Source organism: Pinus tabuliformis, chromosome 1_1 (assembly GCF_031772625.1).
Source record: "Pinus tabuliformis cultivar Carrire ecotype Pingquan chromosome 1_1, CPIR1, whole genome shotgun sequence".
NCBI classification, from domain to species: domain Eukaryota; kingdom Viridiplantae; phylum Streptophyta; class Pinopsida; order Pinales; family Pinaceae; genus Pinus; species Pinus tabuliformis.
This window is the reverse complement of record NC_142297.1, coordinates 947618584-947646334: the sequence shown is the minus strand read 5'-3', so window position 1 is coordinate 947646334 and position 27751 is coordinate 947618584. Positions and strand designations below refer to the sequence as shown.

The 27751-nt window shown below is 38.0% G+C and overlaps 1 protein-coding gene and 1 pseudogene across 1 annotated transcript in view; one reads left to right on the top strand and one right to left on the bottom strand.

Annotated features, from left to right (window-relative positions):
• Positions 1–27751, bottom strand: part of LOC149217621 (uncharacterized) — a 221477-nt gene that overhangs the window by 171885 nt on the left and 21841 nt on the right. The window contains exons 2-6 of the mRNA XM_089393011.1: positions 21540–21723; positions 21097–21315; positions 20000–20089; positions 1837–1930; positions 1696–1759 (exon numbers count right to left, since the gene is read on the bottom strand). Of these exons, the coding sequence (XP_089249137.1) occupies positions 1696–1759; positions 1837–1930; positions 20000–20089; positions 21097–21315; positions 21540–21723 (651 nt within the window). The remainder of the gene's footprint in view (positions 1–1695; positions 1760–1836; positions 1931–19999; positions 20090–21096; positions 21316–21539; positions 21724–27751) is intronic.
• On the top strand, positions 24790–27021 carry LOC149217622 (uncharacterized; annotated as a pseudogene).

The following is a 27751-nucleotide window of genomic DNA, read 5'->3' as shown; positions in this document are numbered from 1 at the left end:
GTATTGGTTAAAAATCGAATTATAGATGTTTTACAATTGAATAGGCCCCTACTATAAATATAGCATAAGATGCCTCTCAATTAAAGGTCATCACTCTTTAATCATGCATATTAATTAATCTTTATTCCTATTGATAGTTATTATTATCTTTATAGTACTTTATTTAGTTATTATTTATTATCTTTAGACTTAAACTAAAAAACACCCTTGAAGTAATTCAAAGAAGCCCCTTTTGCTTCCCAGTTTAACAAACACCATTTATTTATTGCATCCTCATCTGCCATACAACATAATAAGTATAATATCACCTCACACTATGCAAGGTTTTGTTTCCCATTTAGATACTCATTGTTACTAGCCAAGAAAAAAACTAAAATCCCTTTCTCTAACAAAATCAAGAGTGGATTGAGCCTTCAAGCCACGACAATCTTCAAACTACAATGCAAGAGAAGAAGAATCACCCTTCTAAAAAGGCACAACATTATTACCAAACAATGATGCCATTAACAAGAATATTCTTGACACCAACTTCCATATACTCACCCCCATGCACCACTTCTAGAGTAGACAACGAATCCTTCAAAGCCAACAATCTCCTTCAAAGACCAATTAATCCAAACTTCTTCCCTGACCTCGACCATATGAGTCTCAATGTCCACACTTAGACTAATAACTATGTCCATATTTAATTCACTCAATCCCAACAAATTAGCTGATGGAAAAAGGGCCATTCTTCCTAAGATTTTAGCTTTGGGTTTGCAACACCCTCAAATATGGCACTTAATGAATGAACAACAATCTACCTCAAACCATTCAGGTCACCACAATCTAGAGGTAGGAATTCTAGTGGTCCGTGCTCCATTAAACGAGTTAGTCTTGCATAAATGCATCCTTCCTCTACAATAACACGAGCTAGGGTCTTACCCATGTTGTAGACTCAACGAAACACATAGGATAAGCAATGTGGCCACCTTCTCTTGTAGCCATGCCCCACAGCCAAACAACCACATAAATCTTGAAAACACCCTCACTCACACGTCACTTCTCAACTAAAAGCTCAAAAAAATCAGGTTTGAAGAAACAGCAAATACATTTCATGAGAATCCATTACCTTAGAGCACATCATACTTAGAGCCTTGAAATCACAAGTATCATATTTTGCTTCCCATCAGAGTTATGAAATCCAACTCTATATATATTGAAGCTATGGATAAAGGAAGTTATTTTGTTATTTATGTTCATTGATTTGTGTGTGCATGACATGCATGTTCATCTCTTTTCCGTTTCTTCAACTTGCTTGATGCCTTTTAAGGTTGTGCAACTCAAGAAGAGGTTCAAACTTCCACATTTAAATGTAATCATGTAAAATATCTATATCAAACATTTTGATGGAAGAAAGAATGCAATAGATTGCAACCAATTTGGAAATAAGCTAAAATGCAAATAAGCATGAAAGATTAATAGTGTGAATGTACACTTCCTCAAAGGATTCTCATTACGAATACAAGATGTTACCTTCACTTTTTATAAACCCACAGGCAACATATAAGTATTAAAAAGAATATAAATAACCAAGCCAATCTGAAAAAGGAGTTTACAAGCATAAAAAATGAATGTCATAGTCATGCTTACTTTTGAGATACATTGATGAAGGAGTTTACAAGCATAAAAAATGAATTTCATGGTAATGCTTACTTCTGAGATAACTTGATGAAATGTAGGAAGGGCAGCCTCTCTCAATTGTGTATTAGAATGCATGCTGCAAAAATAAGAGTATGTAAGATTGGCCTTTGAAGACATACAATTACCACATGAAAGAAAAAAGACAATACTCACCAATATGATTGCAACCATTTAAGAATAACCATGGAATTCTCCACGAGACGTAAACGAAAAAATCTTGCATGCCGTGAAAGAAGCCTCAAACCCACTAATCCCATCGACACATGTTAAATACATACAAGAAAATCATATTATGTAATGCGGTATACAGAAACATTTTTTCAAAAACCATAGCTTGTGTAACATAAAATAATTGCCCTTGAATCAAAGTTCTCTGCCACTAGAAATAAATTATAAATATTGAGGAATGGAAGTTGCAAGTTTAGAAGAGACAATGAGAAAGAGTTAATCAACAAACAATTTGTGTGCAAATGACTTAAATAAGAGAGGAATCGTCAAAACATCATTTCTTGTGTTTTTCGCACTTCTTCATGGTTCAGAATCCAGATTACTTGACCAAATTCTATCTTCAAGTGAGGCCGAACTGCCCTATTTATAGTGGTTGGTGCATCCAAAATAAGCCGACTTCTCTAGGTAACAAGGCCGACATGACTTTTCTAGATTCATCCTTAGGCTGACATGAAGAATAGCTTGTGACAAGGTCTTGGAGGGTTTGTAACATAATCAAATTTGCTTTTTACAATGTGTAATATGCCCAAAAGGGTCTTCAAACTTTGATATTAACTCTACAAACTTTTATGACATGATGACCAAACCTAATAGCTCTCAATGGGAGCTTCTACCAAAAATAAAATTCCTTGAGCATGAAACCCATGACTAAAGCATTACAAAATAATTTTGTTTTCTTCTTTTGATCAATTACATAAAATCATAATTATACATGCCATTATGAAGACCGAACCTAGTTACACTTTTCAACGCATTTGATATAATAATAAGAAGAATTGACCAAAGGGTTTTCCCCATCTTGGAGTTTTTCCCTGGCATTCACCAAATACTAGTGTTCTCTTGTCTTGGCTTCTTCAGGTTCTATCTACAGTTTCTGTCAATGTGATGATTAATGTGATTGATATTGAAAATTACACTGGAAATTGTCACTGGGCTAGCTAAAGGACACTGAAGAAATTGTTGCAAGCATAGAACATACCATTGTTAACTAAAATTAACATTGTGGGACGAGGTATTCAGTTGAGGTCAAATGGAAAGTATTTTATCAAAAAAAAATGGAAGATAATTATGATTCTAAGGATGTTTCATTTTTTCAATGATGCTTGGTGTTTTCCCATTCAAAAAAATGGTGTGTAATCCAAACATATAATTAAAATCCAATCACAAGTTCAACGATCACAAATTCAATTCCCAAAAGTAGCACATGATAGGAATCTTCCGATATATTGCATACACTAAAAAGGGTATGCAATGGCAGGGCCCAAAAAAACATGATCAATGTTGTTCGACTCATCCAAGACTTGTTGAATCTTCCAAGCCTAAATTAGACACATCTGAAATAAATCCTCAGCTCAGACTTGCCATGGCTTGCCTCAGACCCACATTGTAACATATTTGATTTGTGTTTATTGTTTTTCAAACAAGTATGGAGTGTCAAATTTTGCATTATCATATTTTATGAGATAGTCTAAGGAATTTGTGAACAAACTATTTTTTTATAGCTTATATGGATTAAAGTTGTCATTAATATATTCTTTTTCTGCACAAAAATTACTAGATTTGAGTTTAAGTTTCGTTGAATCTTGAACCAAGTTTGTTGAGCCCCACAGCTATCGAGACCACGTCTGACAACATTGATCTTGACGATGAATATCAGCAAGTAGAATTTGCCTTCAAGAACAAAGATGCATAGGTCCTACTAAAGTTTTCCTTGACAAAGGACATGTCTCCACAAGTGCAAGATGCAAAGGATGCCTTCACAATGTGGTAGAGGCTGCCAGAGATGCAGAAGGCTTTCAACATGGAGGAGGGTGGCTCAATTTCAGAAACACTTGTTAAAAAATGAAAGACATCTGGGATCAACAACTCCCAATAGGGGAAATGTAGATAAGGTTGTAATTAGTTTGAAGAGCTTGCCTCCTTTCACTGAAAATTTTATCAAGAACTCGGTTATCACTTCGGAGCCCATTCACATTCCATCTGAGACATTGTGTAGTCAACTACTGTAGAAGGAAAGAAGGAAAAAGTGATTCAACTGTAGCAATGGAGAAACCAGCAGACCCTTTGCAGTAAATAATAAGGGAAAAAGAAACCATAAACAAAGATTGAGCATAGTTATTATTGTGGTAAATTTCCTGCAGCAACAAGTCTTCTGGTATGGGTAAATCAGCAAACAATACTACGTGTTACTACAATGATAAATTTGACCATATTAAGAAAACTAAGAAAACACATAGGCTGGGAAGAATGAAGAAATCCAATGTTCTAGAACATGAAAGAGTTATGTGCTTCTGTGCCATCTCGGCTAGGAGGTGAGTTAGTAAATTGCTTCTTTGATTTCAAAGCTTAAAAAAAATAATAACAAAAGTAATTGATTGTTGACAATGGCATTATGTATGGCAAAAGGAGAGCATTTACAACACGTAGTTTGTACAGATTAATAATGGCAGGTCCAGTTGAAGACAAGAAGACCACCACACATGGTATTTTTTCAATCTTGGTACACATCCAATTTCATGTTTGAGTACAAAGCAACATGCAGTGTCACTTTCATCCACTGAAGGGGAGTAGAGGACAGCAATGACTACAGCCTGTGAGACAGTGTGGTTGAGGATACTTGCCAATTTGCAATTGATACAAGCTAATTCCACCATACTTCATTGCAATAATCAATGTGTTCTGAAGGAGACAAACCACACGGAACTGCATTGCCACTACATTCAACAGCTGCTGGAAAATGAAGAAATAAAATTGTAGTGTTATGCAACTCAAAATCAAACTGCAGATTAAGGGTGGGTGATGTTGATGTTTGTAGCTCAGGCAGGTACTTCTGCACAGGCCTAAGTGTCTAAGCATGCAGAAATCGCCCCCAGTCTCTTTAGAACACTCGCTCAAGTTTGAGAAAGTTTCTAATGTAACTTAACCTATGTTTAACTTATGAAAAGCACATAATTATTATGTCAGCTAATTGAGCTAAAGAAACATAGGGAAAGTAAAGTAAATTACTTTAGTGATTATGTTTTAATCATAACCGTTGATCTCAACTAAGGCAAAATCTAATCTTGACTATCAATAACTTTGGAGATGAAGGCTAGGGATTTAACTCAATGTAAAGTTATAAAAGCAAAGCTAAGGAGAGTAGAAAGGCACACCAAACAGTAGCACAAGACATTGAGAGAGACATTTGAATGGGCAGAATCTCTTGTGTGGTTGTGTAAATTTTGCTTCCACTAATTGTATTAAAAACTTAGATGTGCATTTACTCAGTAGATCTGTGATCTGCTAGGTTAATAAATTGTTGGGTGCTAGGATCAAGGAAAAATTAATCAGTGATAGTTTTATATATAGAGAGAGAGGTCATATCCAATGCTTCACACCCCCGAGATAGTAAGTATAAATTGTAATAAAGTCAATTTATTATGATGTTATTGTGAAATTTCCATGAATGCAACAAACTAGAGTTTTATCTTCTAGCTACTGTAGATTATTCATCTTCAGAATTATTATTCGGCAAATAGCAATTAAATCACTACTGCATTCTTGACAATAAGAATGCTACGGTATATAGAAACTGGAACTAAGAAAATATGCATACACACAAAAATTTGACATGGTTATTTTTTGGACAAATGTCCCTAGAAAAACCCTGAAGGGAAAACCAATGCAGCAGATGAGGGTTTAATTGTTATCTTCAGCAAATTCAAGAGTACAATGATCTACTTGCCTTTATGGAAAAGCTTCGACAATCTCTAATAGCAAAATAATTTGGAGACACCCTTGTCTCCTTCTGCAATCGATCTGACCCTCTCTCCCGAAAACTCACACTACCTGGCTATTTGCACTGTCTCGCTAGAAATAGGCTACCTCCAGAAAATTTGAAAACCCCCAGAATCACCTTCCTCCAAGTTGTCTTGCCTCCCTTCCAGGACATTGATCCGACAACTGGAAACTGAAACGTAGCTCCTCTGGCAACTCAATCTGGGAAATCTGGCTAACTCGCACTAGCTATAGCGGCCTTCTCCACAGATGAGTTCGACCTGCTCTCCCTGTCTCTCGGATACTAGAAAATACTAAGGAAAATTCCTGCCGACTCCTGCTCTCAAACCTCTGTTGATCCCTCTGTCCCAAATGCTTCCCTAGCTTCAACTGCGCCCTTGTTGGATACCTGCAACTAGGTAGTTGAACTGCTCAACTCATAATTGATGCCTTCTCCAAGCCCTTCAACTTGCTCTTATAATCTCTCATTCGAGTCCCAACGGCCACAATTACATCTCAACCGATGGCTAAGATCAATTTGACTTCATCAATAGAAGTCTCTAGAGCAAAATCGAACTTCCTCAATTAATTCACTTTAATTAACCACTTTTCCTAAGTTAGACTTAGGAAATATTTTAATTATGGCTAATTAATTTAATTGAGGTGTCTCCAAGTCTTTTCTTGCAAAAACTTTTCTAGGTTTTGGAGATCTCGTGTTCCTTAGCCTCTTAGACATCATAGAGACTAGAACACTTGTTTGTTGCTACCAAAAACTAACACTCCCTCTTAGCAAGGAAGGTGGTCTCCACTATACCCATCTCCTCCCTGAGGTAGACAAACTTAGACCTACCCAAGGCCTTCATGATTATATCAGCTACCTGCTGGTTTGTGGGAACATGTTGTAGCCAAACTGATCCAAGTTGCACACAATCTCTAATTCACCTGCTACATGTTGTAACTGTTAGATAATCAAAAGGGCAGAAATATTTTCTTTACGATGATAATCACTTATGATATTCTTATGTTCTTATTAACTCTATTGAGATCTTCTTTTATCTTAGTCCATCAAGCAATTACCAATAACATGAACATCAAAGACACCAAATGTGGGTGGACAGCTAAGGCAAAACCCCTATCTAGGGGAAAACCCAGTCAACAATTCTTTTTCAATAATTTCATGAGATGATCCAAGGTTCCTAGACACAGACTTCCTCCAACCACCAAGTCAGCCCTTCCCTTTTTCTGCAGATGATAACCTTCCAGCAACAACTTCAACCTAGATGTAGCAACATGACTTCGACCCAGGAGTAGCCCAGCAAAAAATCGACCCAATAGAAATTTCGACCCAGCAGAATCTTCAACCCAATAGAAACTTCGACCCAGCAGTGACTTCAACCTTCCAGAGAATAGCTTAGTAAATCCACACGTGTGAGAGAGAGATAACCCAAAAACTTTGTTTTTCCTTCTCCAGGAAATTTCCTCATCCTCTTGGAATTTCGCACTTTTTCTGCCTCCTCTTGGATATTGAACTTGCATAAGAGTGTTCTCCAAATGAATCAAACTGCTTGTATATATTCCCTTTTCTGGAGTTCGAATTACCCTCGTGTAGGCCGACTTGATCACGTAAGTGCTGACTTGGTGTGGAGGTGACAAATGACTTATTTTACTCAATACTAATTCTTTTTACATGGTTCAAAAGCCCAAGAAGGGTCTCTTTAAATAGACAATGACTCTAATGACTCAAGACAAAACCTAGAAGTCCTCAATGGGGACTTTGACCTAAAACATGATGACCCAAGCATGAAACCGATGCTTTAATAAGTCATAATAATACTAATAATAATTTATTTTTCTTTCTTTTGATAAATACATTTCATTATGACTCAAGTACAATTATAAAGACCGAACCTAGTTACATTTTTCAACATTCCCTCTTAACTAGGGAGGTATTCATACATACATATACAAGTACATGGAAGATCTCAAAACACGTGAACCATGAAGAGTTTAGGCACTTGGAATGCCACGAACTAGATTCCTGACCAGGGCAATCTATCTGGGTGGGACTAACATGGACTAAAGCTTTCAGCCAATGTTTTTAAAACCGGAACCGGTGACCGGACCGGTCCACCTAATGAACCGGTTTACCGACCGGAACCGGTCTAACCGAGACTGGTTTGGTCTAAACTAACCGGTTTTAAAAAAATATATTAAATAATTAATTTTTAATGAAACAAAACTATTTTTAAGATGTAAAACCATGATTCCAAGCCAATAGAGACAAAATATGCAAAGTTTGCTCATTTATATACCATGTAAAGGTGAATATATCAAAATGGCACCGAGTGCAATACATATCATCGACAAAATAGCAAAATACATAAGAAATGAGGCTCTAAATGGCCTATAAAGTCCAAAAACAATGTTGCAAGCTATGAGGCCATTGGCCTACTAGAAGTCTACAGTGTACACATGATCAATCATCAAGTTCATCACCACTACTAGACACAGGATCATCATCAGGAGCTACATAGACATCATCTGGTTCATAGTCTGAGGATGCCTCAGCCTGATCTACAACCTCAGTATCAATGCCACCAATGACAATAGAAGTGGACCTAATGGAAGCACGAGTTTGTCGACCTGCATGACTAGTGCCTTCCATTGGTTCTTTGCCTTTCCTTGATGCCGCTACTGATCCTGGTTCTGATGCCACCACATAATCTGCTTCATCCCCCGCTAAAGCCATGTCGATATCAAAATCAACATCAAACACAGGTTCTTCAGTCTCCTCCAGCCATTCTGATGTTGGATCAATATCGTCCAACACAATGGGATCTAGATCGGGAGTTTTGCTCATCATTTGGAGCTCCGATTGCATTTATTGTTTACCCCCAAACCATGAAATCCTGAAAACCATTAAGTCTGTTGAATTTTGAGTGAAATCTAAAATTCTAGTTTCTCCATATGAAATCCAATGAGGTCGAAACCACTCTCAAACATCCTGAGTCATTTCATGGTAATGTTAAAAATTTAAGTAAAAGGATGAAAATTAAAATTAAAGGAAATGTCACTTTTACTTTAAGAATTTAACATTACCATTTATTGCCAACATTGTTAGGGTTGAAACACCCTTAGTTTCCCCCCAAAAACCCTAAAACACAGTCAGAAATATGCTTTTTTAACTTTACAGTGGGCATGCCTAAAACCGGCCGGTTTTCACCAGTTAGGGCAAAAAAATGGAGAAATGGGCATTCAAACCGGGTTTTTTGGCCGGTTTAGACCAGCTGGCTTGCTAACCGGCCGGTTAGACCGGTAACCGGTTTTTAAAAACAGTTTTTAAAACATTGCTTTCAGCCTCTCTCGGTACCATTAAGCTTACTTTCTAACCATCGACCCACGGAACTAGGTGTGTAATGCAAGGTCTATGACCAACGCCACCCTCCCTACTTTGGGAACTAGACATCAACACATAGGTCGGCCAAATGTCCTACCAAGCATCTTACACACACAATGCCTCAACACATCAAATCTCTCTCCCAATCAAACAAATCGGTAACATCGAGCATGCTTCCAAAACTTCGAGAGATTTACCTAAACAATCACAAACCCAATCAATGACAAACTTCCAAATATACATAAGTAAATACATACCTTTGGGGTTTTCAAACATCTTGATGTTGCTTCACAATCTATCACAGTAGGACTTAGATTCTTCCCAAACCAGTCCTGATAAAGGTTTCCTCAATTATTCAGCTTCCTTTCCTACTTCACATGCAGCAACCAAATCTTGCTTTCCTTCTTTAGTAGCACCTCAATATGCATTCTCCAATTTCTTCAGGTATCCATCATGAGTATAATATGCCCTCCCTCTCAACTTGGGAGATATACTCTTTCCTTTGTCCAGGCTCCCTCTTAACTTGGGGAGATTAACTTCTTTCTATGATATTGGAGAAACTTTCATGGCTTCCATCCTTCTTATCTTGATCATCATCATTCCTATAACTTCCTTCATCATGCTTATCAATCAAATCAACTTTACTTACAAATATCTTCAACCTTTTGTAGATTATGTACCTACATAATTTAGATAGCAAGTACAAATACATATATAGAAGCATGAAGTTAACTATATCATAATCATACAATAATGGAAGCATTGGACTTTAGACATCAAATACCTAAACTTAGTTAGGTTCATAATCAGCCAGAGACACATACATTTAAACCTCAACTTCTTCCTCAGGTTAGGTTATAACCCCTAGATCACATTAGTAACTCAACATATCAGTCTCATTATATCTAGGGCCTCAATATTTCTTCTAGAGATATGACATACTCTACTATAATATATTGCAAACCATAGAAGCAATTCAAACAAGTATAGTTCTACAATGCATCCAACAAATTTAGAATCCATATGTTGGACTTCTACTAGGATTTAATACAAACCCTAGATTCCATACATGAGACACTAAGCTTCAACAATCAAAACCAATCATAGCACAATCTAAGGTTTCAACAATATGATCAGCCCTTTTGTAAACCCTAGATTTTATCATCACTTTTGAAACAATATCATCACATCATATCCTAGAATGTCAAACTTTGACTAGGGCTTAGTTACAAACCCTAGAACTTATGAACATAAACAATTAGGTTAGCACATATATCTAGGATTTCATAGTCATGCACAAGCATATCAATATCCACTAGGTAATCCCAAGACACAAATATCAATATATTTAAAGTTAGACATATAATGATCTCGATTGGACTAGGGTTTTAATCAGACGAACAAGCATACACCTGAAGATTTATTCCTAGGACATCATCTTAGCTAAAATAAGGGTCCTTCTTATAAACCCTACCAAACCCTAAAGATATAGGGTTTCAATACATAACACAACAAACCCTAATTTTCCAAAAACTCTAAAGGTCTAGGATTTCAACACATAGACATTATCATCTAGCCCTAAAGGACTAGGGTTTCCATAGCAATACTAAAACTCCAAACATGAGATTACCATCAAAACCCCAAACATCAAAAGAATAGTATTTTTTGAGCCTAAGTAGGCTAGGGTTTTCACATTAGCATACCCTTAGGTTAGGATTTTACAGATAACCTATTAGGGTTCCACAAATATGATGTTTTAATGAGAGCATATTTAATATAATGATTAATCATCCAAACAAGAATCTTTAAGACTCAAAGATCCTAGACATAACACTTGTTAGTAATGTAAAGCAAATTCATTAGAATGGATGAATATACCTTTATTACGAAGAGAACAAAACTTATGATCTAGAACATAACTTTGAGTTGTTTTCTAGACAAACCTTACGGGACATCAATTCCAATAGATCTTCTCCATATCCCTTGAGCATATCAGCAAGTTTTTCCTAAACAAGGAAAATATAAAAGGAAAAGTTATTAGCATCTAATACAAGCACATTTAGATAAGAGAAGGAAACCAAATATAAAAAGGATAATACAAGGAATAAGATACTTGTCTCTGAAAAGTGGTGAGAGCTCCCTCTCAATCCAATCTCAAGGGATACTTTGGACCCTTCTATCTTTTTCTTCTTTGGTGAACCTTTGTCGGCAATGTTTGTTTGATCCCTATCTCTTCTTGGATTCTCAAGACAATTACTTCTATAGTGACCTATCTTGTGACAATTGTAGCATTCATTCTTGTATAGGTTTATCTTCTTCCTTGGCCCTTTGGACTTCTTGAAGGTTCCTTTATTTTTGTGATGAGCAGAATAGGCATTCGAGATTTTTCCTTCTTTACTCTCCTTATTGCTTACTAAGGATATTTATTCTTGATTGCATTCATTCTCAAATTTAGGAGTATCATTCCAAATCTCTTAAGCGTAATGTATATTGGATATATATGGGATGAGGTTATCCTTTATTCCATCCATTATTAGGCTCATGGCCAAAATCTTTGTTTCTCTAAACTTTGCTTTCACTGCTTCACTTGATTCATCTGTAGGCTTCTTTACTTTTCCTTTGACTAGATCCAAGACTTTATTCTTCTCGAGGATGAGATCTATCCTCTTTTTCCATGCCCTATAATTGGATGCTCCTTCTAATTTGTTTTCTCCCTTTATTGAGTTAGACATGGTTCTTGAAGATAGTAGGCTTCTCTCCTTATATGATCCCCTTTGATGACCCTTATTCAACTTCTTGAGATTTCCTTATTCTCCTTTCAATAGATCTTCAAACTACCTTTCTCCTTCTTCTTCACCTTAGCTCTAATACCATGTTAGAAAATCAGAAAGGCAAAAAGATTTTCTTTATGTTGATAATCACTTGTGATATTCTTATGTTCTTATTAACTTTCTTGAGTTTTTCTTTTATTGTAGTTCATCAAGCAATTACCAATAACAATAACACGAATATCAAAGATACCAGATGTAGGAGGACAGCCAAGGAAAAACCCCTATCTAGGGGAAAACCTAGTCAACAACTCTTCTTTAATAATTTCACGAGATGGATTCAAGACTCCTAGACACAGAATTCCTCCAACCACCAAGTCAGCGCTTCCCTTCTTCTACAAATGATAACCTTCCAGCAACAACTTCGACCTAGATGCAGCAACAGGACTTCAGCCCAACAGAACTTCGACCCTACAGTAACCGAACAAAACTTCGACCCAACAGTAGCCCAACAAAATTTCAACCCAACAGAACTTTGACCCAGCAGTAACCCAACAAAACTTCGACCCGACAGTAGCCCAGCAAAACTTCAACCCAACAGAATCTTCGACCCAGTAGAAACTTCAACCCAATAGTAACTTCGACCTTCCAGCAAATAGCTCAGTAAATCCACGCGTCTAAGAGAGAGGCAACCCAAAAACTTTGTTTTTCCTTCTACAACAAATCTCCTCCTCCTCTTGGAATTTCGCACTTTTTTTGCTGCCTCCTCTTGGATATCGAACTTGTGTAAGGGTGTTCTCCAAATGAATCGAACTCCTTGTATATATACCCTATTCTGGAGTTTGAATTACCCTCATGTAGGCTGACTTGATCAGGTCAGGGTCAACTTGGTGTGGAGGTGACAAATGACTTATTTTACTCAATATTAATTATTTTTACATGATTCAAAAGCCCAAGTAAGGGTCTCCTTAAATGAAAAATTACTCTAATGACTCAAGACAAAACCTAGAAGTCCTCAATGGGGACTTTGACCTAAAATATGATGATCCAAGCATGAAACCCATGCTTTAATAAGTCATAATAATAATAATAGTAATTAATTATTTTTCTTTCTTTTGATAAAGACATTTCATTATGACTCAAATACAATTATGAAGATTGAAACTAGTTACATTCTTCAACAGTAACTAAACCATCTTGTGTTGCTACTACGCTACTCTGATCTCACACTGTTGAGTCAAATGAATTCAATGACTATTGTAGAGAAGTTGGCATTAAGAGGGAGACCACTACTGCATATACTCCTGAGCAAAATGGTGTTGCTGAAAGAAAGAATCGAACTATCGTAGAGGCCACCCGTGCCATGCTTCATGACCAAGGCCTACCGAAATTCTTATGGGGAGAAGTTGACAACACCGTTGTATATGTTCAAAATAGGTGTCCACATAAAGCATTGGACTTCAAGACATCTGAAGAAGTTTCCCCCTATAAGAAACTTGATGTTTCTCATTTTGAAATTTTTGGTTGTCCCGTATATTTCCATGTGCCGAAGGAGAAAAGAAACAAGCTATATGCATTTGGGAAGAAAGGAACATTTGTAGGCTACAGTGAAACTTCGAAAGCATATAGAATTTATGTGCATGGTCAAAGCGAAGTGGAAATAAGTCATGATGTCACCTTCGATGAAGATTTTTCCCTTGGGAAAGTCTGAGATCTTCCTATCCCTAAGAAGGACAGTGATGATGATGCAAGAAAGCAAAATGAATCTCCGACAGATGATCTGATGCCCGATGTTGAAGGCCAGATGGATGCCATTGATCCACCTCTTGGTGAGCCCTCTACTTCAAGGAAAAGACCTTTGTGGATCAAAGATACTCTTGAAGATGTTGAGAGACATGTTGCACCTCGGGGACATTTCATGAAAGCAAGAAGTCGAACAGGTACCAAGGATAATTAATTGCTATGAGTACCATAGTTCAATCTGAGCCATGTACATTCGAAGAAGCCGTGCTATGAGTACCATAGTTCAATTTGAGCCATGTACATTCGAAGAAGCCGCGAAGCTCCAAGTTTGGAAGGATGCAATGAACGAGCAATATGAATCGATCATGAAGAATGATGTCTAAGATGTGGTTTCTTGACCCAAGGACAAGTCAGTGGTCACTTCAAAATGGCTTTACAAAATCAAACATGGAGCTAATGGGAGTGCTGAAAAGTTCAAGGCCAGGTTCGTTGCTCGAGGCTTCTCACAAAAGGAAGGAGTGGACTATGATGAGATATCTGCACCGGTTGCCCAATATACCATTATTCGTTCAATCATAGCCCTTGTTGCCTCTCAACGATGGAACCTACACCAAATGGAAGTCAAAATTGCTTTCTTGCATGGCTTGCTTAAGGAGGAAGTCTATGTAGAACAACCCGAGGGGTTCGAAGTTCAAGATCGTAAGACACATGTATGCAGGTTGAAGAAAGCCCTCTATGGGTTGAAGCAAGCCCCCAGGACATGGTACGAAAGGATAGATAGTTATATTATGAAGCTGGGTTTTACAAGGAGTGAAGCAAACCCAAACCTATACTTTAAGATTGAAAAGGGCAGACCTCTCATTCTAGTTCTTTATGTGGATGATCTCTTTCTGACAGGTGATGACCCTCTCATTAACCAATGCAAGAAGGAGTTGGCTTCCAAATTCGAAAAAAAGGACCTAGGACTGATGCACTAATTCCTAGGGCTGGAGGTCTGGCAAAAGCAAGGTGAGATTTTCCTTTCTCAAAGAAAATACATTATGAAGTTGCTTGAGAGATTTGGGATGGTGGATTGCAAGTCTGTGTCTACTCTGATGGAACTCAACTTCAAGAAGCTATGTGGAAGTGTTGTTGGGCCCGGATTAGCAAACCCTTTTGAGTATTGTCAACTTGTGGGGGCCTTGATGTTCTTGGTAAACTCTCATCCTGACATATGCTTCCTTGTGAACACATTGAGTCAATTTATGGTTGACCCTCATCAAATTCATTAGATTGCTGCTAAGAATCTCTTGAGATATCTTTAGGGCACAATCCATTATGGACTGAGATACACTGCCAGGAATTTGAGGCGACATGGATATATTGATGTTGACTGGGCTGGCGGTGTGGTGGATCGTAAGAGCACGTCTGGGTGTTGCTTCTCTTTGGGGTCTACTTCAATATCTTAGATGACCAGGAAGCAGAAATCGGTTGCTTTAAGCACCGTAGAGGCCGAATACATTGCTACGAGTATGGCCTGAGTATGGCCTGTTGTGAAGTTGTTTGGTTGAGGAAGCTCTTCAGTGAGTTATTAGAGCACGTGTTGGATACCATCGTGATCTTTTGCGACAACTAAAGTGGGATTCGCCCTTCAGAGAATCTCATGTTCCACGACTACTCCAAGCACATTGATATCAGTTACCACTTTATCCGGGATATGGTATAATGGGGAGCAATAAGGCTCCAACACACCAGGACAAATGAGCAGGTCGCAGACATTCTCACAAAGCCCTTAGAGAAGGTCAAATTCTTAACCTTCCGAGAGAGACTTGGAGTCGTGGAATGACCCTCCTATGAGGGTCCCGCCTGAGTTGTACGCTGAGCTCTGGGAGCTCCTGGGGGCTTGGGGTACTTCTTGGAGCTATCAGCGACCATAGGGTGAGTGGTTCACCTTCCCCTAGTGGTGCGCTATGTACAGGGTGAGTGGTTTACCTTCCCCTTTGATACGCCATGACGATTTACATGTGTGTAGGGTGAGTGGTTCACCTTCCCCTACGATTGACATATGCATAGGATGAGTGGTTCACCTTCTCATGTGGCATATGAGCAGGATCAGTGGTTCACCTTCTCTTATAGATGCCCCTGCATACATCATACCCATGGAATCCGGGACTCATGGGAGGTTCCTCTCATCTGGCCAACGAGTTGGAACTTGGGAAGAGTGGTTAGGGACCATAGAACTACCAATGGATGCATCGTGTACTGTCTTATTCCCCATGACTAGGATGCATGGTGTTCAACAACTTGATCTAGGATCATTTGAGGTTCTACCTCTGGACTGACTTTTGTAAGTGGAGAGTGGTAAGGTCTTGTGACTCACTCTCGCACTTCTTCTTCATTATTACTTCATAGTTCAGGAGAGCAAAGCAGAGATGACAAAGATGGTACATGACGACAAGATGGCATGATGACAACAGATGCATTGGATGGTGGAATTATCTCTAGTTGAAAGGGAGTGTTAAAATTGGAAACTAGGGCCAAATTTCACCTTGGGACAACTCATATGATGGAGATGACTATTGCATTGGATTCCTCTTTTCGAGAGGTCCAAGATTGATATAAAGATCATCTCATTCGAACAAGCAGAAGTGTGAATTCGAATTTATTCTCTCACATGTACAAATTGTTCAAGTCGGTCTCAGCTTAATGTAGGCTCAAGAAGCCCAATAGATGTTTCTCTTCACCCACAACAAAGTGTATAAATAGAAAAGACCTCACACCTCATTTGAACATCATTCGCTCACACATTCTTCTCTCTCTTCATCGGATTGGTTTGTATAGCTTGGGCATCTTCTTTCCCTCTCTCACACGTGTGGCTAGGAGGACAGATTTTAAGGCTAAAACAGAACTGAAATTTCAAACTGTTGACCAGCATTGACCACTGTTGTTTTGACCGAATTTGACTACGTTTTTGAAAGCAGAATTTCACTCTCTTGAGGCCACATTGATTGGCACAAAAATCGAGGAGTTTGGGACCGTTTGACCTGTGTTGACAGCAGGCCTGTTTGATCGCAGGACTGGCTGTTGTTTGACCGAGTTTGAAGGTTCGTGGCACTGTTTTGGGTTGACTTTGAAAGTTTAACCCTTGTTGGAGGCTGAATTGGACTGCCTTTGACCGAGCTTCAAAGGAGGTGTTTTGTTGTTGATTTGACCAGTGTTGACTTTTTTGTTAGGGTTGAAGTTTGACTATAGTTGACTGTAGAAATTGACAAGGATGATTAGACTTTATTGGGCTAGTCTATTTAACTTTTGTACTCTCTCTCTACTGAACTATTGAATAATAATAAGAAGATTTGATCAAAGGGTTTTCCCCACATTGGGGTTTTCCCTAGCATCTGCCACATCTAGTGCCCTCTTGTCTTCTGTGTTTGCTTTTATGTTCTATCTGCATTTACTGTCAATGTGATTAATGGTTGATGTGATTGCTACTTGAAATAATTGGATATTGTTATTGGGTTGCTAAAGAACATTGAAATAAATTGTGCTAAGCATAGAACATACCATTGTTATCTAAAATTGACAAACCCTCCATTCCCTATTGACTCCTCACTCTGAGATCAAGACCTAGGTGAGGGTGAGGTATGGGGAAACGAAGTTCTTTAAAACCTCCTTTAGAATTTAGGACTAACTTAAAATTTATCAAGATAATCTCATCACACTACAGCGAGTACACTACAAAGCATCATCAATATTTGAACTTTTGTTTCATATGCTCTTATTTGGAAATGGTCATTTATCTTGAGTAAGGATTTTCAAGTTGATGAACATTTATTTCATTCTCAAGCATTTTTGAAGTTGTTGCACTTGCTAAAGTTAGATGGAAGCATCTATCTCGTGGGATGTTTTCTTCTTTCCAAGCTTTTCTTTTGCAGAAGTGTATCTTTACTTGGAATAATTTAGCAAGTGATTACATTGGGGCACTGGTCTTATCTTCCCATATTTATTTTGTGGATGCATGTGCTCATTAAGATTGTAAATGTAATTGGATACTATATTTTAAAGTGTGTTTTGATCATCTTGTATTAACTCCTATAAAAATGACTTGCTAGCTAGTTGAACCTTAGATATCTTTTAGGGACTACCCCCTTTGGCTTCGACTAGGAGCGAACCTAGACTTTGGAGTTGAAAATTGAATGACAATCTCAATTTTCCCCCCCAAGGCCACACCAAGTGGAGTTAAGCCCTTTCTCCACGATAATCCCAGGTGTGGGTTAAGGCAACAACAAGCTCATAACGAGTATTTGTTGTAATGGCTTCCAACTTTGTTAAGCAGTCCCTAGAGGACCAAAACATGTATAATCTTCATATGGAATATAAAGATATTTCTCATGGAAAAAAAACAAAAAACAAAACAAAAAATATTATGTTACAATTCATATAATATATATGCAATATGTTCCATTAAAGTTAATATTTTGATTATTTGATTTATGTTGTGTTGTGGGTAGCAACATGATTCGATCTAGGAGTCATGGGTTGTACTAGAGTGGAGGCAAACGAACTTAATGGGAATTAAGGATGCAACTGAGATCAATACTCTCAACGATCATAGGGCTTTAATCCCATAGAGGAGTTGCATCTCTACACGTGGCATCAAATTCGTTGACTAGGGTGATCCATATTTTTATGGTATCATGCTCATTTTGTCATGCTTTTGTTGCAAACATTTGTTTCTTGTGATTTTGGTGCGAACATTTATTTGTTGTGATTTAAATGTCTCCAAGATAATTACACTGCTCAGCATACTACGTTGGCATGGATCTACTCTGACTAGATTCTGTGGAGTGAAATTTGGCCACCATCAAATGTTGGGGTTTTCAACAAGGCTTTTCAAGCTCAATCTCTATTTTAGATGCCAATTGCAATAAACTTCGATGAACATAAATCATAACATTCTGAGCAAGTATTTATCTCCAAACTGACACCCATCCAGAGGATAACATTGTTTGCAAGATGTACAAGTGATTGTATAATTTGAGTGGAGGGATATGGGGGATGGAGATAGGGTTTATGCAAGTTGGTAAGTGGCAATGACATGATTCAATCTAAGGTGAGGTGATTAGGAGTCCATCACCAGTGATAGAGGGCATTGTGGATTTTTTCAGACAATCCATTGGAATGCCAATCAATCTAGACTAGTCCAGTGATCATCTCATCTGGAGTCTTGTCAAAATCATAATGTACCTACCACCTGAGATTGAATCTGATAGAGGAGGAGACTGCAGTCGTTATTGGAGATATGGCAAAAGCATTATCCAACAACTGCAATCAGGATAATGCATTTTAACAAGCAAAGGTGATGGGATAGACTATAATTGCTACCAAGGTTCACAAATGTAAGAATGTTTTTCCACCCAAGTTGTATAATTGGTTAGATTGGGAAGACCCTGGGACTTTAGTTCAAAACCTAAGATCAGATAAGTTTCGATGCAAAAGCCACAATAAGCTTAAGTGAACTCTTGGCACTCAAGACGGTCCTTATCCTTGATTTTGAAAATGAAGTCCCACATATTCAAATCGTGGGAACTTTACCTTTGTTATACAATGGATGAAAGGGGGGCTTTATCTTGTGAAATTACTTACTGCGGCCTTTATTTCAGGACATAAAGAATCTACAATCTGCTTTCTCTCACTTTTCATTTGCTCATGTGTACAGGGAACAAAATTCTGAAGCTAATAAGATATCCAAGGAAGGATTGGAATTTGGAACTGCCTGAAGGAACCTAGGAAATAATTGAATTCTAACGAGGGCACATTACTACTCATTTTCAGGAATCCTAATTTTATCTTCCTTACTATATCTGAGATTCTGGAAGACTGAACTTGCAGAACATGATCTGAAATCTGGTCTTTTTTGGACTGATGTGTAGAACTTCAGTCTTTTCCACTCCTTTTCTAGATCGTAGAACTTAGATGCTGACTCTATGTGAATCAAGCTTCCCAAAGATATGCTATTTAAGCAAAAGATAGTTTGCTGAAAATTGTAAATTTTGTAAGGGAAGAATAGGTGCTCCCTTTTTGTATCGAGCCCACTATAGGAAGACTAAAATACCAATCAGTATCTACAATTGTAATTTTGTTATCTTCAATAAAATTACGAGAAATTTTACCTGGGATTAAAAAAACTTTTATGTCCAAAAAGAGAATAATGCTTTTGTCACTGGCTACAACATATAGTTTTCTATAAGTCAACAACAAAAAATTGTATACAACCTTAATCTTTAAAATTAAACTGTTTTATAGCCTAGAAAGCAATATATATATATAATGCATGTATAGTTGAAAATTTTCTTCATATTTGTATGTTAATACTGGGCACACTAAGAGACTAGGAGACCAGAAGTGAAGAACATTTACATTTTACAATACAATATAAAATGCTTACCTTTTACCATTTCATACCGTTTTAAATCTTCTCGAAAGTGTATCACCTGCTCAATATATGAATATATTTTCCTCGAGTTTTCTACAGACCCTGCACTGAGTTAAAGCTTTGGTCACAAATTTTGCTAGCCCTCTCTCATATCTATTATCAAAACCACATTAAGAAAACGATGAATAACTGCATAATCTTTTTCCACACAAACATAATAAATGAAGAGAGAATATGCACACGTTATTCATACACACTGTGAACAATATTCTTCCATGGAGTTGGGACTTTTTTAAATCTGGATAGTTTCTAAGTTTCTGGAATCTAGAGTCTTGTTCCTTAAATCTTGACATGTTCCACAATGCAAATGCAATCCTCCATTGCTTCATATTGCACTATTCAGACAAACATATGATACAAAATTATGATTTACAACTATTATTCTTTTGATATTCGTTAAATACTTCTAATTTTGTGGAGATCTTATGTGAAATTATTCTTGCACACACCCCTATGCCCAATAGAGGAACAAGGCTTTAGAACCATACGATCTACAGGGTACTGTTTCTTATGCAGAAAGCCTTTTGTTGCCATTTCTTGTTATATTTCCCATGTCTTATTCTTGTAACATAAAATCCACAGTCCCATGGTTACTGCTACCACATATTACACAAAACTAACCAATACAATCTGCATTTTTTAAATTTGAATTTGGATGATTAATCTCCCATAGTTAAGTGCAAATGTTCCAAGTACAAAATCAATGTACTATAGGCACAAGAATTGGACAGCAGCAACAGCATGAACACCTATACCACTATGATACCATTCTATCTCATAGAACAGGTTCTTGTTAATATATTCTCTATGTTAGACACCTCAACAGTGGCAACAATGCAAGAAGCTTTGACATTCACATGTTTAAACTTAAAGATGCATCTGATGACAATATATACCAATTCACACCAAGTAATGGACATGGCAGACAAGTAAAATAAGGCCATTCCTGAGTACCTTTTATTTAAAAAAAATCATAACATGCAGCATTTAGTTTGACTGCCCTGACCCTTTACTAGTAAAAGAAAAATCGAAAGGAAAAAAAAGTGTACCTCCTGCCGGCAAGGTCTTGTCAAACCAAATGAGTAATGAGTCCAAACATTTGATGGCACCCGAAACCAAGATATAAACTGGGTCTTTTCCTGTTTGATGAAGTTGTTCTTCAAGAGTATCAAGGGATATTTTCAGGATGGTATTCAAATTCTCTTCTCCAAATGAATGAGGAAACCTTTCAACTGCATAGCCGATTAACACTAAAATGTTTGACCTCACTGCAGAAAGACGGAATGAAACCATCCACGAAATCAGTCAAACCATTTGCAAGAAACAGAAATGAGTTGGAAGTAATATTTATAAAGAAATGTGCTTCATTCAGCAATGCTTTTGCATTACAAATTCTACTCTCTTATGATTTTGGCTTGATTTGGCTTTATTGAAATCCTAACCCTTGATCATTTTTGTACAGTACTATGTCAGAATAAAGTAAGTAAAATACATGTTCCACACGTCTTAGCTTTCCTAAACTCCACCAGCAATGACTCTGCGCATTTCCAATCCAGAGAAAACTCCACAGGTTCACCCTCCTCCATACTTAACTCCAAAATTGACAGCAGCGGAGCCAACGCAGCAGCTTGCACTGATCTTGAATCCTCTCTCCTGAAGATACTCAAACATCTATCCTGTTCCAGAATCAACATTCAAATACTGAGCAGAACTTTCAAAACAATTACTAATAATAAAATCAATAAAATGTGGGGATAGCATAGTTGTTCGAAAAAATACTAGAAATTAGAGTCACCAATATTGAAAATGAGAGCATATAGAATAAAACTTATCATTCTTGATCCCAACGGGAATGTGCAAAATACCTTTGAATGGGGGCTAGGGAAAGCTACAAATAATCACGTAAAAGCATTTGCTCTATTCCAAGGGTTGAGGATCGTTGATAATAAGCACACCGTGAACCTAATTGTCATTGGGGACTCAGCACTAATCATTGATCTTATGCTAAAAGTCACCCCTCCAAACAATGGAACTCTAATAAGAATAATTACCCGAATAAATCAAAAGTTACCAAGTTCGAGAGTGTTGAGTTCTATCATGTACTCAAGATGCTCAATCACCAATCCAACAAGGCATCTCTATTGGAATGTGAAAACAAAAAAGGTGAAAAGGAGGGGAGGTATATTACCCTATCACTTAAGTTATATCCCATTAAACTTTTTGATGACTTCTTGTTAAAATGTGCAACTAGGGCTGCTACAGTGATGTGTGGTTTGACGGTAAGTCTACTTGGGCAAAGCCTAGGAGACCGTAGTTCAAATCTCATTGAGTACACTGCCTTGCTGTGGTGGATGCTCGAGAAGCAGATTCCCCACCCCTGCCTTGGCGGCACGAGAGTCTCGCTTTGCTAAAACCATAGGATCTTAGTATATCGACTTGCAGGTAGTTGGATGTACTATTGGTGTTATAGTGGCAGCTACAAGGCTTGATCCTGGCCCCTGGGTCTCCCATAGATTAGGACTGGCAGTTACCGATTCACCATGTGGTTAAAAAAAAATGTGCAACTAGGGCCAAATTCCACTTTGGGCAGTTCATTGGCCTAAAGATGATTATTGGACAAAATTCTTCTTTCCGAGAGGACCAAAATTAACCCTGGAAACACTGATTCAGACAAGGAGAAATATATTTTTGATGTCAAGCCCACAAGAGCACATTTGGTCAAGGTCGGCTTGGGGTCAAATTAGACAAATTGAACCCCCTCCAACACATAAATAAAGGAGACCCTCAACCTCATTTGGCACATTCATTCACACATCATTCTCTCTCCTTATCTGATCAGTTCGTACATCTAAGGCAGCCATTCTTCCACACGTGCCAATTCTTGGAGCTGTTTTGACCTGCGTTGACTTTTTGTTTGGAGGATACTTTGACTGGCATTGATTCTTGGACCTTTGAGGGACTATTTGACTGTGTTTTGACCAGGGGAGGATCTGTCCTAGCAGGCCACATTATTTGGCACAAAAATCGAGGCAGGAGCTGTTTGACTGGGTTTGACTGCAGGCTTGGAGGACTGTTTTGACCACAGGGTGATTTCATCATTTGACCAGGTTTGACAGCCATTTTGTTGACTGTTTTTACTGCTGTTAGACCACCAACAAAGGCCGAGTATCCTTGACTTTGACTGAACTCAAGAGGGGCTGTTTGACTGCTGCGTTGACCATTGACTGCTGTCTGGTTAGGGCAAGTTCTGTTGTTGACTTTTCAGAATTGCAGACCTTCATCAAGCTGATCAGATTTGACCTCATCAGTTGGGCACTGGTTTGTATATTTTGTAAAAGGTCAAGTCACATTGACATTGACTTTCAACATTGTACTCTATTGGACATTCTCACTCTGCTGAACATTTCATATTTCAAATTTGATAATAAGAAGGATTGATTAAGGGTTTTCCCCCTCTGGGTTTTTTCCCTGCCTTTAGCCAAATATTGGTGTTCTCTTGTATTGACTTGTCTTCTGCGTTTATTGTTTATGCCCTATCTATAGTTACTGTCAATGTGAATTAATGGTTTATGTGATTACTATTGAAAATTAAAGTGAAATTGTCTCTTCCAGATACACCCTTGGAATGCAAAGAGACAAGTTTGGTCATTTCATATTCGTGTGTGTGGAATACTAACAGCCATCAAAGTTCATTTACAAAACTGTGTGAGGTTGGAGGGTTGTATGGTTAGAGAGTTAAAGAATATGAGAGTTGATTGAAGTGTTGTTCATTAGTTACCTAGCACATATATAGAGTTGATGTGAAGTAGATTTGAGGAGAAAAAAAAGTAGAGACAGAAATGGAGGTATGCAGAGTTATAGACCAGGTAAACCAGCATGTTGTTTCTTGTATGTATCAGGGGATTGTAGTCTCCTTTCAAATTGTAGCTTGATAAATAACAGGTTGGACCCTATCGAGGTAGGAGCCTCCTGGGGGTTGTAGCCTACAGAAAACTTATGGGAGTTGGAGCTTCCTTGCATGTTGTAGCTTGCAAAAAAATTGAGGTACCAACCTCCTGTAGGTTGGAGCCTATAGAAAATAAGAAAGAGAGTAGGAGCTTGCCTCTGCATCACAACAATAACAAATTCGTGGTTTTCTCCCTTTATGGGTTTCCACTTATATTTGGTGTCCACATGTGATGATCTTGTGTGTTGATTCTATGTTGTGATAAAAGTTGTTATGTTGTGATTTACATGTTAAGTGTTGGTTATTGTGCAAATGTTCAATGTTGATATCAGTGTTGTATTATTATATGGCATCGATGTTATTTCTACATTATAGCGTTGATATTATATGGTATGCAGTTATGTATAATATTGGAATAAGGGTTTTGTGCCCTCATTTCATGACAATTGGATTCGAGTCAATATTAACAATTATTTTCAAGTGCATACCATCATGCAGCTTTTCGCTAAAGTTACTTATGCAGCTAAATCAATGGTTGGTGAGACACTTAAAGCTCAAAGAAATTTGAGGATGAAATTAGTGTATGCAAAGAAAGGTCGTCCAACCTCCTCAATGTAGACCGACTATCAGAAGCGATTGAGCAATGTAAAATGGTGTATGTTGGCAAATGTAGAAGACGATATTTTATAAGTGTCGAGTACATGAAGCATTTGTTGTCTTCCATATGGTTGCACCAGACTCATTCATTCATGACATAAAGGAAACCTAACTTTCCAGCAGGCACAAATGGACTGGCATGGCTGCAGGAGGAGCGGAGGGGCTTCTAGGACCGGAACCCAATTCATCAATCTCAATAAAGTACGGCAGATTCTTTGGCGCGCATCGAGATCTCAGCTTATTGGAAGTAGACGATGGCATTCTCACAGAGATTATGAAACATGGGGTGACCATCATAGGAAGCCCAGATGAAGAAGTTGCTTTATGAACCTCTTCAAAAACATATGTGATCAAATTTGTTGCCACTTCCAACTCCATTTTCATAATACCCCTTCAAATTCTAGTCCTTCAAAAAGAAGCAGAATAAGTTCACCGCCACCCACAGACTGAATGCGACAGGCCCAGTGTCGGTGCACTTAAACTAGCCCCTTGCAAGGAACTTATTCAGATTGCTCCGAAGCTAGAGAAGCTCACGTCCCTTCTTAGTGAAAGGCCTTACAAAGAAGACAAAATGGATGCAGAAATGGAAATGAGAGGCTTATAGGGCTTATACAGGTGGGAGGATTTGCTAGAGAAGATCCAAGCAAGCGAAAAGCTACGAGCAGGTCTAAAACGCCTAGCATCCATAGAGATTTAAGGCTACTGGATGACTGTGGACGGCAAGTTTATGGGTTATCTCCTCGATGTCCTTATTCTCAACTGTGTTCAGCATGATTGGCCTCTGAATGCCCTGAGAGTTGCAGATATTCTGCCCATGTTAGAACAAGATGGGTATTCCAAAAGAATTTTTATGCATTGCTTGGAAGTCTATGGGCACATATGCTAATTTTGCAGTGTTCTATGCTTGACACAATTACTAATAACAATTATTCTTCAATTAGCAAAGAATTTCCAATATAATTGCAATCTTCCAACAACAATAAGTAATTGTATATAGAACAGTAAACCAAATGCACATTAGAAGACAACCAAGAACAATAGAGAGTCAAGACACAGTAGTTTGTTCAAAGACCAAGGAAAAACCCCACAAGGGGGAAAACCCCTTCCAAAGTCTTCTTCTATTAGATTGTCATCACATGTCCAACATAGAGATACAATGTCCAAGTACATCAGCAATGAGTCAAAGGTCAAAGCCTTGACTAGCCAAATCACCCAACCAATATCTAGTCAAATATGAGCAAGAAAGTCAAATCTAGTCAAACTTGAATTCTGCAATTTTTGGTCAAATTCAACAGCAGTGAACGCTACCATAACCAGTCAACGGTCAAAGTGCCTAGAAAAATTTGGTCAAGGCAACAAAGAACTCAGCCTCCTTAGCTCAATCAAACTTGGTCAAAATAGTCAACAACTTCTGCCCGCAATTCCGTCAAAGTCAAAGGTTGACCCGGAGAAACCCTTGCACAATAAGTTCAATCAACGCTAGTCAAAATGCTCTGAAAAATCTCAGTCAAAGCAACAGAAAACTCCGCCTTCCAAGCAGATCCAAAAACCAGTCAAACAAGGTCAAACCCTGTTCAAGTCAACGCAAGTCAAACAGCCCAAAACAGAAGTCAAACTCAGTCAATAGAAAAAATTTCTCTCCTTCACACCTGTGAACTCGTACTTGCAATTTCAGAGCTACTCGAACCAAACAGAGAAGATGAGCATGTGTGATGGTGCCTCCAAATGATGCTATGTGTAATCTATTTATATGTGTCCTTGGAGGTCGAATTTCCTTGCCTAGGTCGACTTGTACTTTTCTGTAGATGTGGGTTTCACATTAAAAATAATATTTTTCCTTCGGCAAATTAAATTCTTCCAAGGGCTATTAGGGTCTCCAAAGGGTGAGGAGGACTTCCCAAAGGAGGGAATTTCTCCCTGAGCTACCAAATTTCAACAACACAGTTGTTGGGCCTGTAGAGGAGGGTCAACATGAAATGAGCCAAATCTAGTGTCTGAATAAGAGGCTTGTCTACTTGCACTATGCAAAGCAGCTCATGATTGTTGGCAGATGGAAATTGGATGACTTCGTGGTAGCTTGGATGCAGAATTTGCCTTCTGCAATGCAGGCAAGCATGGAAATGCTCAAGGGCGAAGCTTTGATGGAGAAGTTCGGTCTAGATATTTGGATTCACCCTTTCAGCATCTCATCTCAGACTGCCAATCCTGCAGAGTGTTTTGCTGCCCTATTTAGAGAAACGCCCAAGTGGCAATGGCACTATTTGGAGCCCTACATTCTGTACCGGGTCTCTCCGTTGAAGACTTGCTTATAAAGTACACAAGAAAGTCCTGACTAACTGCAAATTCCTCTCCTATATTCAGTGCTAGATAAGACTTGTTGATAAGCAAGGCATTTTGTACAATGGTATTTAATGCATGTCAAGGCAGTCAGTTGTGGTGAAAGTGGTCTCCTTATAAGGGTTCCTTTATCTACTAAGTACCTATGATAGTGGCTGAAACCTGATTTTGCATAAGTGAATTCATGGGAAGATCATATTTTACATTGCAATAGGAACCTCCACACTGAAAATCAAGTTGTGTGTAAGGTTCATCCTTGTTAACTGGTCTCTTATGCAGAAAAACTTACTTGGCCCATGAGCACAACTGTTACCATCCCCTTTTTTTGAAGGCAAATAGCAATTGCAGACTCCTAAAAAAAATGTTGACATGTGCCATACGTGTGTCATATGTCCAAGTAGCATTTTTGGTCCTGGAGATAAACTTCTAGTGCCATCTGTAGTTGCAGCCGTAAGGGCAGGGAAAACTAAGTTCATCATTGGTAATGTAGAAAACATGTACGATTTCAGTTATGTGGAGAATGTGGCCCATGCACATTAGTTGGAATTTGCATTGTTGGACAAGATTTTTATGTGCACCCAGGAATATTATAACAGCTTATTAGAAGTGTTGTTGCATGTCTCCTTCCTGTATAGATATGTTTTCAATATGTTGATAGCTTTGGGTTTGTAAAGGCATGGTGAAGGCATATATATTTTTTGTTCATAGATTCTGAGGTCGACAATGGAAAAACAAAATGTGAAATTATTCAGTTGAAAGAACAC